The sequence below is a fragment of the Camelus bactrianus genome, chromosome 22 (genome assembly GCF_048773025.1).
Source record: "Camelus bactrianus isolate YW-2024 breed Bactrian camel chromosome 22, ASM4877302v1, whole genome shotgun sequence".
NCBI lineage: Eukaryota > Metazoa > Chordata > Mammalia > Artiodactyla > Camelidae > Camelus > Camelus bactrianus.
The window spans coordinates 22,431,903-22,448,676 of NC_133560.1; the positions used below are offsets into that span (position 1 = coordinate 22,431,903).

Sequence of the window (16,774 nt, forward strand, 5' to 3'; positions counted from 1 at the left end):
AGGTGGTCTCCAGACATGTGTTTGAGAAGGTCAAAGCTGAGGCCAGAGATTCTAGAATTCCTGGAGCTCTTTATTTCCCATCCCTTCTCTCTCAAATGTCCCCTGATACCTCTGGAGATGTCCACAGATATGTAAGTCCACCTGAGGGTCCAGAGCCCCGCTTATAAGGAAGATAGTGCTGAACACAGATACATTTAGCTCTAAATGGTTAAGACTGAGAATGAGACAGTCCAGAGTAGAGAGTTATGATCTGTCTGCATGGTCAGGGGAGGCTTCCTGGAGGAGGGGGTCATTAGAGCTGCATGTTGAAGGCTGAGTAAAAGCTTTCCAAGCACACTTGGGAGTCCTACACCTTGGGGTAGGTGCGGACTGCAGAAGGGAGAAGCAATCCTTCAACATCTCCCTCTCTGCCAATCAGGGTCAGCTCAAGTGATGAAAGCAGACTGCAGGCTGGGATAACCACAGAGGGAGTGTGAGAACCCAAAGGATGGGAGTGCCATGGCTTAAAATTGAGCAACAACCATTTAACAAAAGCTTGGGCAAACAATTGCCTATCCAAACATGTTTGGCTCTGACTTTGAGAGGTGGACATCCTCTCAAATTTCCTGGGATTCTTAGATATTGTCTCACCTTTTCCCATGCTGTTCCCTCTATTTATATTGCCATTTCAGCTGTGGTGAACTCCTATTCATCCTTCAAAGCCCAACTCAAATGACCCTTCCTCTGCATAACCCACCCGCCTAGAAACGCAGGTTGGCTCTGGGAGCTGAGGGTTTACTCATTACTCAGAGGCCCAGTACACCTACCTGAAGCGCCCAGCAGGGGCTTGATGTAGTCAGGGTGCACTAAAACCAACAGTGGCAGGACAGGTCCCAGCCACACCAGGATCACGTAGTGCATGCTTTCCAGCACCTTATTCTCATCCTGGAGACCCGACTCATTTGGGAGATACTGCAAGGGGTGAAGGGAAGGGTAGTGAGAAGTTAACCAGCCCCGGCTTCCCCCAGCCCTTCACTCCCACCAACTCCCATGTCCTCAAAACAAGCTGGGAAGAGCTGTATGATTGCAAGAAATCAGCTTCACCTCACTGAGTCTGCATTCCCTCATCTGAAAACTAGGGGGGAAAAAATCAACTCCCCTTCTGAGGGTAGTTGAGAGGATTCATGAAATAGCAAAATGAAAGAGTCCCAGCATGGAGCCTGACACATGGCTGGGGTTCAAGAAATACAAACAGTAACAGTAAACACAATAATGATAACAGCTGGCATTTATGGAGTATTTCTGTTAGGAATAAAATATTACTAGTATTCTATTTAACACATACATGTGCTTGCAGTGTTGGGTGCTGCTGTGGGCATTTTTCATAGAGTCATACTTCAACACACATAAGAACCCTATGACATAGTTGTTACCATTTTCCCCATTTTACTTTACTCAGAGACGTCAAATGACTTGTCTGAAGTTACAGGTAAGTGACTGTACTGGTTTGGGCTCCCCTAGAAGCAGGACCTGAGACAGTTTATTTGGGGGGGATGATCCCCAAAAACATGGATGGGGTGAGAGGAAGTGAGATAGGAAGGGAAAGCAGCCAGTAAAGGGTTGTCAAGAGATTTACCCTTATGGGCAACTGGGGCTCAGTCCCACTGGGAACCTCCAGGGAACACCTATCTCAGAGTAAACCTACACGAGGGTGAGGTAGCCGAGGTATTTATACACCAATTCATCTAGTCCCATAGTTACTGGCTGAGGGCCCCTCCTGGGGCATTAACTTTCAAACTCACAGAACACCCAGGCTGGGTGGGCTTCAGGTGCTAGAGAAAGCCCTAGAACACGGGCACTGGCAGCCAGAAGTCAGCCCATTGCACCCAGAAATGGGCTGAGAAGATTTCAGCAAGCACTGGCATTATCTGACCCAGTGGCAAAGTCAGGGGCTCAAATCCATCTTCAGTGGCTGCATGATCTTAGGCAAGTCACTTAACCTCTCTGAGTCCCAAAGGGTAAATCCATAATATAGGGCAGATTCATTCTTATTTCACAGGCCATGAGAATTGGGAGAGCTCAGACATAAAAGGGCCTAACCCAGTGCCTGGCCAGTGGTAGGGCCCAGCCATTGTAGAATGAATGAATGAATAAGCGAACGAACAAAGGAATGGCTCCTCTCTGGCTCTTATGTGTCCTCGATCAGGCTCAACCCTAAGCCTGTCCACACACAAGACAGGTCACAGCCTCTTCCAGGTCTCATGACTCTGGGAGGCAGGCTGGGCACACAAGGTCAAGGCTGGGCTTCAGAACTGGCCTGGGTCAACAGCCCAGGGCACCAGAGCCTGGCCACTACCTCCAGGACCACCATCCAAGCCAGAGGGCTTCCTGGAATGATGGGCATTGGATATGGGGCATAAAAAATGAGTAGACGTTTGACTAGTCTGGGCAGAGGGCACAATTTCGGCAAAGGCCATGGAGGTGGAAAGTCAGAGCCTTGTTACAGAAGCAGGAAGTCACTCTATGGGATTAGAGAGAGATGGTAGAACAGGTGAGGAGGGAGAATGTTGGAGTCTAAAGGGACTTGAACTCCAGCTTAGGAGCTGGGACATTCTTGGGACAGCAGTGGAGAGCCATAGAGGGTGTGTGAGCAGAGGAGGGACATGGTTGGATTCAAGAATCCTTCTGGGGCCAGGATGGGGGATGGACTAGAGGGGAGAGACTGGAGGCAGGAGCCCAGTGAGGAGGCTGGACCATAGTCCCAGGAGGAGAGAATGAGGCCTGAGCAGACGGTGGAGAATGGAAGAGAGGGAGGAGATTCAGGCACAAACAGGGAAAATCTTAGTAAGTGCTGCCTCCAGGAGGATAATTCCAAAAACTAAATAAAATGAATATTCTTTGTGCTATTGAGTGGAATTGTGTCTCCTGCTTCCTTCCAACCAGTAGCTAAAATATTTCTGGAATCACTGGATGCTTCTAGTCTCTGCAAGACCCAGGAGTTGAGCACACACATTCACCACCGTGCAGCCAGCTCAGCAACGTGAGCAAGCCTGCCCCCAACATGACTTCAGGAATTGTTGAAACAATCCCATGAGGTTATTAGGAATGATTATCGTTCCCACATTGCAGATGGGGAAACTGAGGGACCAGGAGGTGATGTAGCTTGCTCAGGGTCACACAGGCAGTAGACAGGAGAGACAGGCAAGTCCACACTGATCTCTTTTGACCTCTGAAGCCCTTTTAGAAAAATCTAGATTTGAATCCAGATTTGATTCAAAGCTCTGTGACCTAGGGCCAGCTGCTTAACCTCTCTGTGCCACAGTATTCTCTAGAGAGCAAAGGAGACAGTCACAGGACCCACCTTCTAGGACTGTCAAGAAGACCAAGTGAGTTAATATTTATAAAGCATCTGAAACAATCTTGGCATATACACGTGAAACAAGAAATGAAAGGAAAGGGTTGGGACCTCAGATTTAAAGAGAATGAGAGAGTGAGAAATCAAACTGGGAGGCAGATGGAGCAACAAAATCTACGGGAGTGCCCCAGAACCTGATGCATTTCACAAGCGCTGGTACCTATTGCTACAACAATAGCCTGGAATTACAGAGAGAACTTTGGAGTCAAGTCTGCCTCATCCCAGCTCTGTGATCTTGGGTAAACTGTTTGCCCTCTCTGAACCTCAGTTCCACTCAGAACCTATAAAATGAGTCTGTTCATGGCTCCAGATTCTTGGGGGAATGAGGCAAGCCAGCAGGTCCGTCATCCTGACTAAACACCTAGGACCTCCCTAGTCCTGCCCTGCCCCGCCCACCTGCCCAGCCACACACACCATGCCCAGGTGGCCCAGTAGCCAGTTGCGCCGGGGCGGCTGGGGAAAACAGCGCAGCCGGCGGCAGGTGATGTAGAAGCGCCAGCAGAGTCCCAGGAACTGCAGCAGAAGACGGAAGAGGAAGAAGAGCAAGGCGAGAAGGAGCCCGGTCACGGCATACAAGCGGAACGCCGTCTTCTCCAATCCTAGGAGGTGCAGCATGTGCTCTGTGATGGGCAGCATCCTGGGGGGACACACGGGGTAGGGGTCAGTGCAGATGGGAGCCACCCTCCGGTCACAAATGATGCCATACACGCGATGACCTGTGGAATCCAGCAGGGGGTGCCTGGCGCACAGCAGGCATTCAGCGTATGCAGGTCCCAGATGCCAAGCATACTGCTTCCCCCCTGCAGTGACCTCCAGCCAGCTAGCCCCACCCCTGCTCCTTCAGCCTTGACTTTGCAGGGCATTCCTCCTGACTTCGCCCACACACAGCTGGCCAGAGTGCTGGAAAATTAAAACAACCTCCCTCCCCTTCTCCCTGCCAAAAGCAGCTCTCAACCAATGACTGACAAACATTGCTGGATAAATACTCCAGCTCCTTCTCGGTTCCAGTGCATTGACCCCGAGAGGTGGGTTCTACACGCACTACGAGGGCTCCCCAGCAGGATTACACTCCAGCTGCCCACAATAGAAACTTTCTCTATTAGCCGCCTCCCTTCCCTGCCTTACTTCCCCCTTCTCCTTCTTCTCTTCCTTTTTTTAATTGAGGTGAGAGTCACACAATATAAAATGAGCCATTTTAAAGTGAGCTTTACAATTTACATTCACAATACTGTGCAACCATCACCTTTATCTAGTTCCAAAACATTTCCATCATCCCCCAAAAGAAGACCTCTTCCCCATGAGCAATCACCCCCACCATTCCTCCCACTCCCAGCCCCTGGCAACCACTAATCTTTCTGTCTCTGTGGATTTGCCCATTCTGGACATTTCCTATACATGGAAACATATAATATGAGGACTTCTGTGGCTTTTGTGGCTTCTTCCACCCAGCATGTTGTTTGCAAGGTTCATCCACCTTGTAGCACGTATCAGTGCTTCATTTCCTGCCCCACTGAGTAATATTCCATTGTAGGGATGTGTCACAGTTTGTTTATCCATTCATTTGTTGATGGGCGTTTGGACTGTTTCCACCTTCTGGCTACTGTGAAATGTGCTGTTATGAAAATGCACGTACCTGTATTTACCTGAGTCCTTGTTTTCAATTCTTTTAGGTTTACTTTCTTCTTCCTCACTGGTCTTTTCTGTGATCACTTCCCAAAGAAACTATTTGCATTCAAATCCTTGCCCTGGGATCGGCTCCTGAAGGAACCAAAACAAAGTGGATGGGTAGCAATGTATTAATAACACAGTGACCAGGTATGGAGCACTGACTACCTGCCATGCACCGCTATCAGGAGTGTGCATGCCTCATTTTATGGAATCTTAAAGCAGTCCTTGGAGGGAGGTTCCGTCATCCTCTGTATTTTCAAGACAATTCAAACTCAGTGCCTTCAACTCAAGGGAGCTGGGAGCTGACAGAAGCCCCCTGAATCTCCACGAAGGCCAACCTCAATCACTTTGAGGACCCACGGATCTCAGACAACACCAGAGAGACTCCTGAAAATGCTCAGGTCCTGCCCTCATCAATTTTTTCCACTCAGTCCTACCAGCCAAGAGTTCCCTCTGTGCCCCTACCTTCTTGGGTGACACAGCTAAAGGAACCCTGCAGCACAGATTCTCAGCTGAGTCCTCAATCCCCACCCACCCCTGCCAGTGGGGCCCCCGACTACGGACTCCAACTTACTGACTCTTCCGTCAGCCAGTGCCCAACCTCATCACCCATGTGGAAGTGAAATTTCTATTGGTTGCCTCATCCTGAGACAGCAGCTGGGTGGGTCATCTCCAAATGTGGAAGGACCCAAAGAAATGGTCTGACTTACAAGAGAGATGACATGACCACTCATTAGGATAGCTACTATTAAAGAAAGAAAGACCAAAAAATAACAAGTGTTGGCAAGGATATGGAGAAATTGGAACCCCATGTATGGCTAGAGGGAACGTAAAATGGCGCAGCCATGCTGTAGAGAATGGTATGGTGGTTCCTCAAAAAATTAAGCATAGAATTATCATTTGTTCTAGCAATCCCACTTTTGGTAGATCCTCAAAAGAAGTGAAAGCAGGAACTTAAATGGATATTAGACACACACATGTTCATGACAGAAGTATTTACAACAGCCTAAAGGTGGAAGCAACCCGAGCATCCATTGATGAAAGAATGGATATACAAAATGTGGTCTATTCATACAGTGGAATATTATTCAGCCTTAAAAAGGAAGGTAATTGCTGGGTGTAGGGTATAGCTCAGTGGTAGAGCATGCACGAGGTCCTGGGTTCAATCCCCAGTACCTCCCTTTAAAAAAAGTTTTTTAAAAAAGAAGGAAATTAATGCATGCTACAACATCAATGAACCTAAATGACATTATACTAAGTGAAATAAGCCAAACACAAAAGGATAAACACTGTATGATTCCACTTATATGAGGTCCCTAGAGTGGTCAAATTCATAGACACCTAAAGTAGGATGGTGGTTGCCAGGGCCTGAAGGAGGAGGGGATAGGCAGTTAGTGTTTAATAGATAGAAGGTTTTAGCCAGGGAAGATGAAAAAGTTCAGGAGACGGATGGTGGTGACGGTTGCATGACAATGTGAATGCACTTAATACCACTGAACTATACACGTAAAATGGTTAAGATGGTAAATGTTAGGTTATGTGTATTTTACTACAATTAAAAATATTTTTTGAAATACAGACAGCCTGATGTAGGTGATACACCCACTGGAAAGTCCAGGTAGGGGTAGGGATGGGGTGGGGAGCAAGCAACCTTCCCAAATGAAGCACAGAGAGCTCCAAGTCACAAGTCCTGGGCAGATGCTCTGAACTAGGACAGCTGATGTGCAGTTGGGCTGCCTCTTCCACGGGCAGCTCCAGGTGACATGCTCCATAGGAAATAGCTGTGGGTATTTATTTCTTTATCAATTTAATGATGGCTAATGATTCTCCCCAGGCGTACCGGGGAAGCTAGCTAGCAGACACTACTAAGAACTGCGACCTTCCTCTAGCTTCCACAGGCCATGCCTTACACCAAAGGTTCAACATGCATTTGTTCAGCATTCAGTTAGTAATTCATTTCTGAGCCCCTGCTATGTGTGTGGCTCTTCTCTGAGCATGGGGACATAAGGATGGCAGGACAGACATGACCCCAGCCCTTAGGGGAGGTGACCACCAACAGATGTGCTAGGACACCATCTAAAGAAGGTAAAGTGGCATGGGGGAGCAGCTAAATATTGCCCCCTCCCGTCAATACCCCATCCTAAGCCCTGGAACCTGGGAATGTGACTTTATATGGAAAAATCATTGAAGGTGGGATTAAATTAAAGATCTAGAGATGGTGGGGGAGGGTACAGCTCAGTGGTAGAGCACATGTTTAGCATTCATGAGATCCTGGGTTCAATCTCCAGTACCTCCATTAAAATAAATAAATAAACCTAATTACCTCCCTCAACAAAATAAATAAATAAATAATTTATAAAAGATCTAGAGACGAGGATATTATCCTGGATTGTCCAGGTGGGTCCTAGCTGGAATCACAAGTGTCCCTGTAACAGAGAGACAGAGGGAGATTTGACACACAGAAGACCAGGGAGGAGGGTAATATAGCTCAGTGGTAGAGTGTATGCTTAGCATGCATGAAGTCCTGGGTTCAATCTCCAGTACCTCAATTTTTAAAAGAAGTAGAAAAGAAGAAAAAAAAAAAAAGAGAGAGAAGGCCTTGTGACGATAGAGGCAGGATTAGAAGGCCTTGTGAAGACAGAGGCAGGATTAGGGAGGGGTATGCAGCCAGAAGCCAAGGAATGCCTGGAGCCCCCAGAAGCTGGAAGAGGCAAAGAAGCATCCTCCCCAAGAGCCTCCAGAGGGAGGGAGTGTGGCCCTGGCTTTCAGACTTCTGGCCTCCAAGTCTGTGAGGTAATAAATCTGTGTTGTTTTGCGTCACCCAGTTCATGGTCATTTGCTAATGGCAGCCACAGAACACTAACACGTCGGGTAAGAGGATGGTGAGCAACTCTTCAATTTTTTCAGATGAGGTGGTCCAGGGAGGCTTCTCTGGGGAGGGATACCTGGGCAAAGGCTTGAGTGAAGTTAGTAATTAAATGAAGGGGGCTTTCTTATTAATTATGCACACACACACACACACATACACACACACTCTCCATAAGCAGCTGGGTTCTAATCCTGACTCCTTCTCTTTTACAGGTGCCTCCCATTTTCCCATCTGAAATTGGGGGTGGCTGTAAGAGATGATCTCCAGGTCCACCATGATGTGACCTTTCCTGTGTGTGGTCCAGAAAGGAGGGTTGGGGTCACGGGTCACCATCTTGGCAGGCCCAAGACTCCTGGGGGGTGGGGGGTGGAGTCAACATATTCAGCCAACAGGGGGCCACATGGGTCACATCTAACCCCTGGGCAACCTGGCTGAAGTCTGGCTCCCAGTCCACCCACCAGACACCTTTCTAAAAGCTTGTCATTTTCCCCAGCTCTAACTTCCTCCATGGCTCCCTACTGCCCCAGCCTGGCATCCAAAGCCCCATCCTCCACCTCAGACACAAAGATCCCCTTTCTCAGCCTCTTTTGGACCCCTCTTTCTTTACCAAATTGTAACTGTTGACATTCCTTAGAGCTTGGTTCTGGACAGTCTCCTCTGTCTCTGTGCACATCTCCTGAGGATCTCACCCCTTCCATGAGCCAAGTCTGAGGTGCCTCCCATGTCTGAGTGACACCCCCATAGGTCCAGCCACCTTCTGGATATTCCCCCAGGGGTGACCCCCAGGCCCTCAGAGTCATCTCACCTCCTTCCTCCTTCCTACATCTGATCTATTGCTGGCTCCTGCCAGTCATCCATCCTAACGTCTTTCACATCCATTCATTATTCCCCATCCCCATGATCCCACATGTGTCAGGTCACCACTGTGGTAGCCTCCTCCCACTGGTCCCCTGAGTTCCATCCTTGGCCCCCACCACTCCATTCTCCACACAGCAGCCAGAAAGATCTTCCTAGGAATAAATCAGACATGACCATCTCCTGCTAAAAATCCTCCTGTGATCCCCACTCCACTACATTCTGAACACAATTCAGGTTTCTTTCCATGGACCCCAGAGCCCTGAGTGGTCTGTCTCCTGACCCCTGTCTCCCACCACTCTCCGCTTCACTCACTCAACTCTGGCCACTCCAGCCACAGATAAAGTTCATTCCCACCTCACAGCCTCTGCACATGCTGTTCCCTCTTCCTGACATGCCTTTCCCCCAGCTCTCCTCATGCCAGTTCCCCCTCATCCTCCAGGGACCAGCTCTGCCTCTACAGCCTGTTTTTCACTGCAACCAGCCACCTCCCTTCCTTTGCTCTCAAAGGAACTATTGAGCACCGCTGTATGCCATGGCTTTCAGAGTCATACCTTTCAGCTTTCCAGTAGCCCTCGGAGGGAGCTGGAGGACTTTCTAGAGGAGCCACAGCAAATACCCCCACCCCCATCTAGGAGAATCCCAGCTGATATCCCGACCAAGAAAATGTCTTCCTGAAGGATTGAAATGGGAAGGAATTGGAACAAGATAAAGCACCAGCCCTGGAGAAGAGGTCACTGCTCTGGGAGGGTGGGTGCCTGGGGAGAGCCAGAGAAGACCTGTGCCCACCTCTCCACCCCCTCCATGCCAGGCATGGGCTGCAGTCTTTCCTGGGACAGACACCAGCTCTGCTCCTGGCAGAAAGAACACACGCTGTGGTCCCCAACTGGATCTCACCACTGGTGCCTCAGTCTTCTCATCTACAAATTGGGAATAGTTGAAAGAGGTCCACCTGATGCTCATGGGAGGATCTCAATAAATGGGTGCATTGGGGAAGTCCTCTACTTTCCACAGCTGGGATCCTCCTCCCCCAAGACAGGAGGACTTTTGTCCAACCCCCCAAAAGAACATGCTCGAAAAAGTTTTGAGGTGGTTCAGCCACTGTGGGAAACAGTTTGGTGGTCCCTCAAAAAGTTAAATATAGAATTACCCCATGAGCCGGAAATTCCACTTTTAGGTGTATACCCATGGAGTGAAAAACAAGCACTCAAACTGATATTTGCAAACAAATATTCATAGCAGCACTATTTACAATCACCAAAAGATGAAAACAACCCAAATGCCCATCAACTGATGAATGGATATCATGAGGTGTATCTATATGGTGGAATATTATTCAGCAATGAAAAGGAAGTACTGCTATATGGAACAACATGGATGAACCTCAAAAACATCACACCGAGTTAAAGAAGCCAGACACAAAAGTCCGTGTGCTGTATAATCCAGTTTATATGAAATATCCCAAATAAGTAAATCACAGAGGCAGAAAGCAGATTAGTGGTGGCCAGGGGCTGGAGGGAGGGAAAATGGGGAATGACTGCTAATGGGGATAGGGTCTCCTTTCTGGCTGATGAAAATGTTTTGGAACGATTAACAGGTGGTGATTGCACAACATTGTGAATGTGCTAAAAGCCACTGAATCGTTCACTTTAAAACAGCTATTTTCTATTAGATGAATTTTGCCTCAAATTTTTAAGTGCAAAAAAAAAAAAGTTTTGAGGATCCTTGAGAAATTTATCATGGTAGCTTCCTCAGGAAGGGGCCTAGAAGAATTGAGGGCAGGACTGGAAGGGAGACTTAATTCCCGCCTCTCCATCTTTGGGGGCTTTTCAATTTTCTATACCGTGAGCACATATTGCCCACTGAAAAGTGTTTTAATTTACTATTAAAATTAATTAGTTGAGGGGTGAGGGTGTAGCTCAGTGGTAGAGTACATGCTTAGCAGGCATGAGGTCCTAGGTTCAAACCCCAGTACCTCCATTAAAATTAGTTAATTAATTAAACCTAATTACCTCCCCCCCAAATATTTTAAAATTCATTAGTTGATTGCACAACCCAAAGAATGAGCTCTAATGTAAACTGTGGACTTTAGTTAATAACAGTGTTTTCTATATTGTTTATATTGGCTCATAATGATTTATATAGCCAATAATGTCTATATTGGCTCATAAATCACAACAAATACATCACACTAATGCAAGATGCTGAAGGGGTATGTTGGAACTCTATACTTTCTGGGTAATTTTTCTGTAAACCTAACATTGTTTTAAAAAATAAAGTTTATTAAAAATTAGTTGAAGTTGATGAGAAATTAATTAAGATGCTTCCATTGGTGGGAGGCATATTTTGGGGCACAGGCAGTTATTCCCTTTCTTGATCTGGGTGCTGGTGACATGTGTGAGTTCAGTTTGCAAAAATTCCAGTTCTAGAATGTGTACCTTCCTATACCTATTATTACACTTCAACTGAAAAAATTAAAAATAAAATGAAAAGTTGTTTGGGGATTGTGTGACCCTTTCAAATGACTTTTGGATTCAAATCACAGCTCTGTCCCTCCCCAAGTAAGCAGCCTGGAGTGAGTGAGGTCTCCATCCTCAGCTTCCATCTTCCAGTCTGCAAAATGGGTTGATAATAACAGGACCTACCTCCCAAAGTTGGTTGGAATACTTCCATAAGATGAGGCTTGGCACATAAGATGCAAAATTTCAGCCATCATTCCTCTTTCTATTACGATTTTGTAAAAGTGAAAGAAATTCAAAGCTGACACTCTCAGGATGCTTTGGGAGGCTGGCACGCCCACTTTGTTCTGTACCAGCCCCAAGTCTCATCCCAGACACCAGGCAATGTCCTCAGCAGCCCCGCCCTGGCAGAGGTGGCCCCGCCTGCCCTGCTGGGACGGGCATTATCTAAAGATGGAAGTGCCAGCACCTGGCTCCGAGGCAGGCCCACGCCCAGGAAGCGCTGGTTTGTCAGGTTAGCCCGGCCACCAATCAGGGACTTGTCATACTAGGTGTGTGGGCTCATGAGAAGGAATGCAGTAATGTGGACCCTGGCCTACCAGAAACCACATCGCTGCCTCTCTTTGAACTTCAGGTGCTGTACATATTTCCCTCCATGACAGCCTGACAGCCAAGCACCCCACACTGGCCCCACCTCCCTACATCCCAGCTCTGCTCTCCTCTCTTTCATCAAAACAGCCTGCCCCCATCCTGGTTCATGGTACCCCTTTGACCTCCTCTATGCAAAAGGGCTCCCCACCCAAGATTCATATCCTTCCAAAGTGCCAGGCCTCAGGAGGTCTGAGTCATGAGGGGGCCTACCCCAAATTTCTGGGGTTCTGAGAAAGCACTTCAGGGGCAGTGATGAGGGCCAGGCCAAGATGTCAAGACCAGGATGGGGAGCAGGAAGTCTCACTGCGGCTTTGGGCATATTATAAGCATTTGCCACAGATTCTTTGGCCCAAAGGAGATCCTGGCAGAGAAAGAAACAAAAAAACTACTGGTAATCTAGATCATTCCAGGGCTGCAATTGTCTTCGCTTACCGTCCTCATCAAGTGTGGCCACGCGTGGACGTGGGCCTCGGAAAGGAGGCGGAAGAGCTCTGCCTCTCAGCTGTGTGATCTCAGGTGAGTGTCTGCAGCTCTTGGAGCCTCAGTCTCCTCATTCATAAGACAGGAGCCATATTACCCACCTCACGGGGCTGAGATGACCGCGCGGCAATTTTCACATGCTCAGCTCAGTGCTTGATTGGGGACAATAAGTCCGTGATCAAAGGTACCTCTCAACGGCCATCACATTCATTATTATTACCCAAACATCTGGGATTTGGGAATCAGGCCGAAGTCTTGGCAGGGAGGAGAGATGGGATCCCCTTCTCTGAATGTCTCCAGAGTCATCCAAGCCCCTCTGTGGCTACCAACCCAGGTCACAGCCAGACACAGGCCCAGAGCTAATGTTACTACTCAGAAACCCAAGCTGGGCTATAAGAGAGGCTGGGCCATCGGAAAGTGTTCAGGATTTGGGGGTCAGCCAGAGCTGGTTTGTTCAAATCCCAGCTCCCCCACTGTCTCCCTGTCTCCCTCCTACCTCCAGCCTGAGGCTCAGCAGCTGGTGGACCTCAGCTGCCTTGCATGCCTGGCCGGGCTGTCTAGCCAGCCCCTGGTCCAAGGGTCGAGGGCCAGGCCCCAGGGACACCAAGGGGCATTATTTCTCCAGCATCTAACAAGCACCCGCTGGGACCGACTGCAGAAACTCATGCAACCCTCACAGCCCATTCTGGGGGCCCAGGAGGGCATCCTCTTCTCATAGAGGAGCACTTGGAGGCTCTGTGCCTGCCGTGGATGTGTAGAGGGACCATGGAGACCGCAGGACCACAAGCCTCAAGTCCATCCGTGGGACGCTTACCCCCTCCTTTAGGACAGTGAGGAGTGGTGGAGTCCCAGTGACCCAGTCAGCCTTAAGGAGGCATCACAAGGCTGGGCTCCAATCCGTCTAAGATGTCCTGATGGGGAGGGGATGTCTTCTTGAGGCCCTTCCCACCACGGACACCCGGAGAGGATACACCTAGGACTCCGAGGTGCACACAGAGGAAACCGCGCACAAATGCAGCGCCGGTCGGGGACACACCCACATTCTCTCTCTCTCGCTCTCTCTCGCGCGCTCTCTCTCTCTCGCTCGCTCGCTCACACACACACACACACACACACACACACACACACACACACACACGAGAGCCCAGCACTGGCAGTCCGGTCCTGGGTCCTGGGGATCCCTGGGGCCACCTGTGCCCCCGCCGCGCAGACCTTCGCTCCCGCGCTACCAGCACCCGAGCTCCTGCGCCTCAGGTTACCCCGCAGGGCTGCGGCCACGCTCAGGTTACAGCACCCTCCCACCCCCGACCCCGGGGGCACTCACCCTGCGGGGTCTCGGCCTCTGGCCCTCGATCTGGATCCGCCGGAGCCGGAGCCGCAACCTCGGCTCTGACCGCGCCGTCTGGCCACCCGGCCCTTTAACCCCGCCCGGACTGCGGCTGCGAGAGGCCCGCCCCTGGCACTCCCCAGATCTTGCCAGCCTCTGGGTGGGGACAGAGGCGCGGCCCCCAGAGGTGGAGAAAAGGAGAGACAGAGATGCAGACACGTGGAGACAAAAAGGGAAAACTGAGTTGGAGAGAGTGACAGCTGGAGAGCTGGAGAGAAAGACACCGAGAGAGACAGAGAAAGAGACATGCCAAGACACAAAGACTTAAGACACCCGGAGGCCCCAAACCATCAGGCTTCCTGCCGCCCTGTCCCTGCTTGGTTCCCATTAGCGCCCAGATCCCCTGCTGGACCACTAATATCTCCTCCCATATCAGCACCCCTGATGGCCTCCAATCCAAGTTGGGACAGGGGTCCCTAAGCCAGCACCCCTGGTGCCCCACCATCTCCCAGGAGCCTCATCTGGGACCCCCCAGAAATCCTTAGACTCCACTAGCCCTTGGGAGCCAGCCCTTCTACTCCCTCTGGATCCTGGGTCCAACCTACCTGCCTAGGGCTCTGCAACCAGCAGCAGCCTCTCCCTCCCGGAGCACCTCCAACCTCAACAAGCAGCACAGACTCTATTTTTGCTCCTCCCACTCCAGCCACCCACTGTCAGTCACCTTGAACCCTCCAACTAGCATGTTGGCCTTGGCCAGCCCATCTGCTCCAGATGTGCCCAGAGTCAGCCCCACCTCTGGATATACCTCTCCCTGGTGAATGGGCAGGTGGCTGACCTGGGTAAGTGGGCAGACAAGTGGGAGGACTCACAGCTAACCTCTAGCTCCTCACTGTGTCCCCAGGGCCAAGCAAATGACCTTGCACAGACCAGACACCCAAAAATAGTTGTCAAAGGGTGAGGGGAGGGGAGCCACTGAAGACAAGAGAGCAAAGGCCCAGACCATGCACGCCCATCTAGGGAAACTGAGGCACAGGCTCAAGGAGAGACGTGACTGTCGGGTTCAGGCAGGGGCCGGGTCAGACAGTGGGAAGACTGAAGCTGTGATGCCCCTCTCTCAATGAGTTCCAGAGTTAAAACTACAGTAAACCATAAACAAGCTGAAAAGGGGGCAAAGAAGTTCAGATTTTTTTCCTCGGGATGATCACTCCAAAGCCTTTGATTTCTCAAAAATAAATTCTTGATGCAGTTACAGTTACAGACTTAGTGCCTGGTAGGGCCTGACTCTGGGGGCCAACCAGGCAAGAGGTCTGGTTGGCCTGGTGGAAGGGCCAAGAGATGGAGCAGGCCCAGAGAGGTGCTGGACACTCAGGGGGCAGAGCCAGGGACCAAGGCCAAATGCAAAGCCATGGAGCATCATGGTTAGAGTGCAGAGGCAGAGAGTTCAAATGGCTTCATCTCTTCCTTACCACATGCCCACCTTAGAAGGTTGTCACAGTGCTTTAAGGCATTCGTTCTGACCCAAGGCAGTTTTGCAACCCACCCCCACAGGAGACATTTGGCAATGTTTGGCAATGTCTGGAGACATATTTGGTCATCACCCCCAGGAGCTGGGGTGCTACTGACATCTCGTGGGTAGAGGTCAGGGATACTGCCAAACACCCCAGAGCCAAATACTCTACAGTGCACACATACACACACACACACAGGTGAGCGTCTCACAGGAGAAAGTCAACACCCTGTTTCAAGGTGTGTTTTTAGCACAGTAAGTGCTAGGTAATTGCTGACTGCTACTATGGAGGTAACTAGGCTTATTTATTTACTTTTTTTTTTTTTCAGGGGGAAGGAAATTAGGTCTATTTATTTAATTATTTATTTGATGGAGGTACTGGGGATTGAACCCAGGACCTCATGCATGCTAAACACACACTCTAGCGCTGAGCTATATGCTCTCCCACTGAATGCTGTCATTAACCACTGGGGAGCGTCCAGCCTTCTCCCTCACCAGCAAATCCTGATTGCTAACTCCATGTCCTAGTTCAGAGAAAGCAGCAACTTCCCAACCCAGTCCACGCGCAATCTCCAGTCAGGCAAATCCTGACTCTGTCTCTTCCTGAGACTGGGGTCTCCTTGGGAGTGGGCCCCAGGATCACCTGGCACTGGACTGGGCAGCGATTGGCTCAGAATTAGTCCATGCAAGAGTGGAGTGCCCACTGTGTTCCAACCATTGTTTCAGATGCTGAGAATATGGCAGAGGATAAAAACAGACCAAATCCCTGTCCTCATGGAACTGAGATTCAAGTGGGGAAACAGATACAGACATTCCCACCAGTGAAGGGTTGTAACTCAGGGTTTTGCAATGGGGAACAGGGGATGCTACAATGTGAGGCTGGATATCAGGTCCCCGGCTGAAACACAAACAACAAGAATAAATGTTGAATCACGTTGTGCATCTCGAATATACACAACTTTTATTTGTCAATTACATCTAAGTGAAACTGGAAAGAAGAATAAATTTCGAATGAATGAATGAATTTTTACAAGCCTGCACCTCACAGAAACTTCTCTGGCTGGTTCTCAAAGTGTGATACAACTACCCTTAGCTGTTAAGCTCTGTAATTTTAGATGCGCACTTGGAGGAACATTTTCTATTCTATGTGTTTATGTTAAATGAGAGGTTTTTTTTCATTTTTTTTAATTTTAGGAGGAAGGTAATTAGGTTTTTATTTATTTATTTTTAATGGGGGTCCTGGGGATTCAATCCCCAGGACCCCGTGCCTGCTAAGCAAGTACTCTACCACTGAGCTATACCCTCCCGCTACTAAGAGATTTGTTTTGTTGTGTAGAAGAAAAAATATATATTTGGCCTGAACATCAAATCTGCAATCTCGTGGATGTAGTAATAGCAATATAAATTTTGCTTAAAGTAAATGAGGCTTAAAAGGAAGAGCACTGAGTGAAAACTCTTAAGTATTAGTTAATTAAGGCAAAAATGGTGACAGATAATTTTGAATGGCTGAAATTTCAGGATCAAAAACCATCTGTCTGGATTAAGATGAAGACAGAGGAGGAGA

General features: G+C 49.1%; 1 protein-coding gene across 5 annotated transcripts in view; it reads right to left on the bottom strand.

The window, feature by feature from the left end:
- CYP4F22 (cytochrome P450 family 4 subfamily F member 22) overlaps positions 1 to 14,326 on the bottom strand; it is a 29,986-nt gene extending 15,660 nt beyond the window's left edge. Inside the window, exons 1-4 of one of the 5 annotated variants that reach the window (XM_045522004.2) lie at positions 13,701 to 13,829; positions 5,038 to 5,152; positions 3,809 to 4,031; positions 807 to 951 (exon numbers count right to left, since the gene is read on the bottom strand). In XM_045522004.2, the coding sequence (XP_045377960.1) occupies positions 807 to 951; positions 3,809 to 4,030 (367 nt within the window). In that variant the 5' untranslated portion in view covers position 4,031; positions 5,038 to 5,152; positions 13,701 to 13,829. Of the gene's footprint in view, positions 1 to 806; positions 952 to 3,808; positions 4,032 to 5,027; positions 5,153 to 12,328; positions 12,487 to 13,700; positions 13,855 to 14,308 lie in introns of those variants that run through there. The other 4 variants (XM_045522002.2, XM_010962118.3, XM_045522001.2 and 1 more) reach the window with 4 other exon arrangements.
- Between the last annotated feature and the right edge of the window lie 2,448 nt (positions 14,327 to 16,774).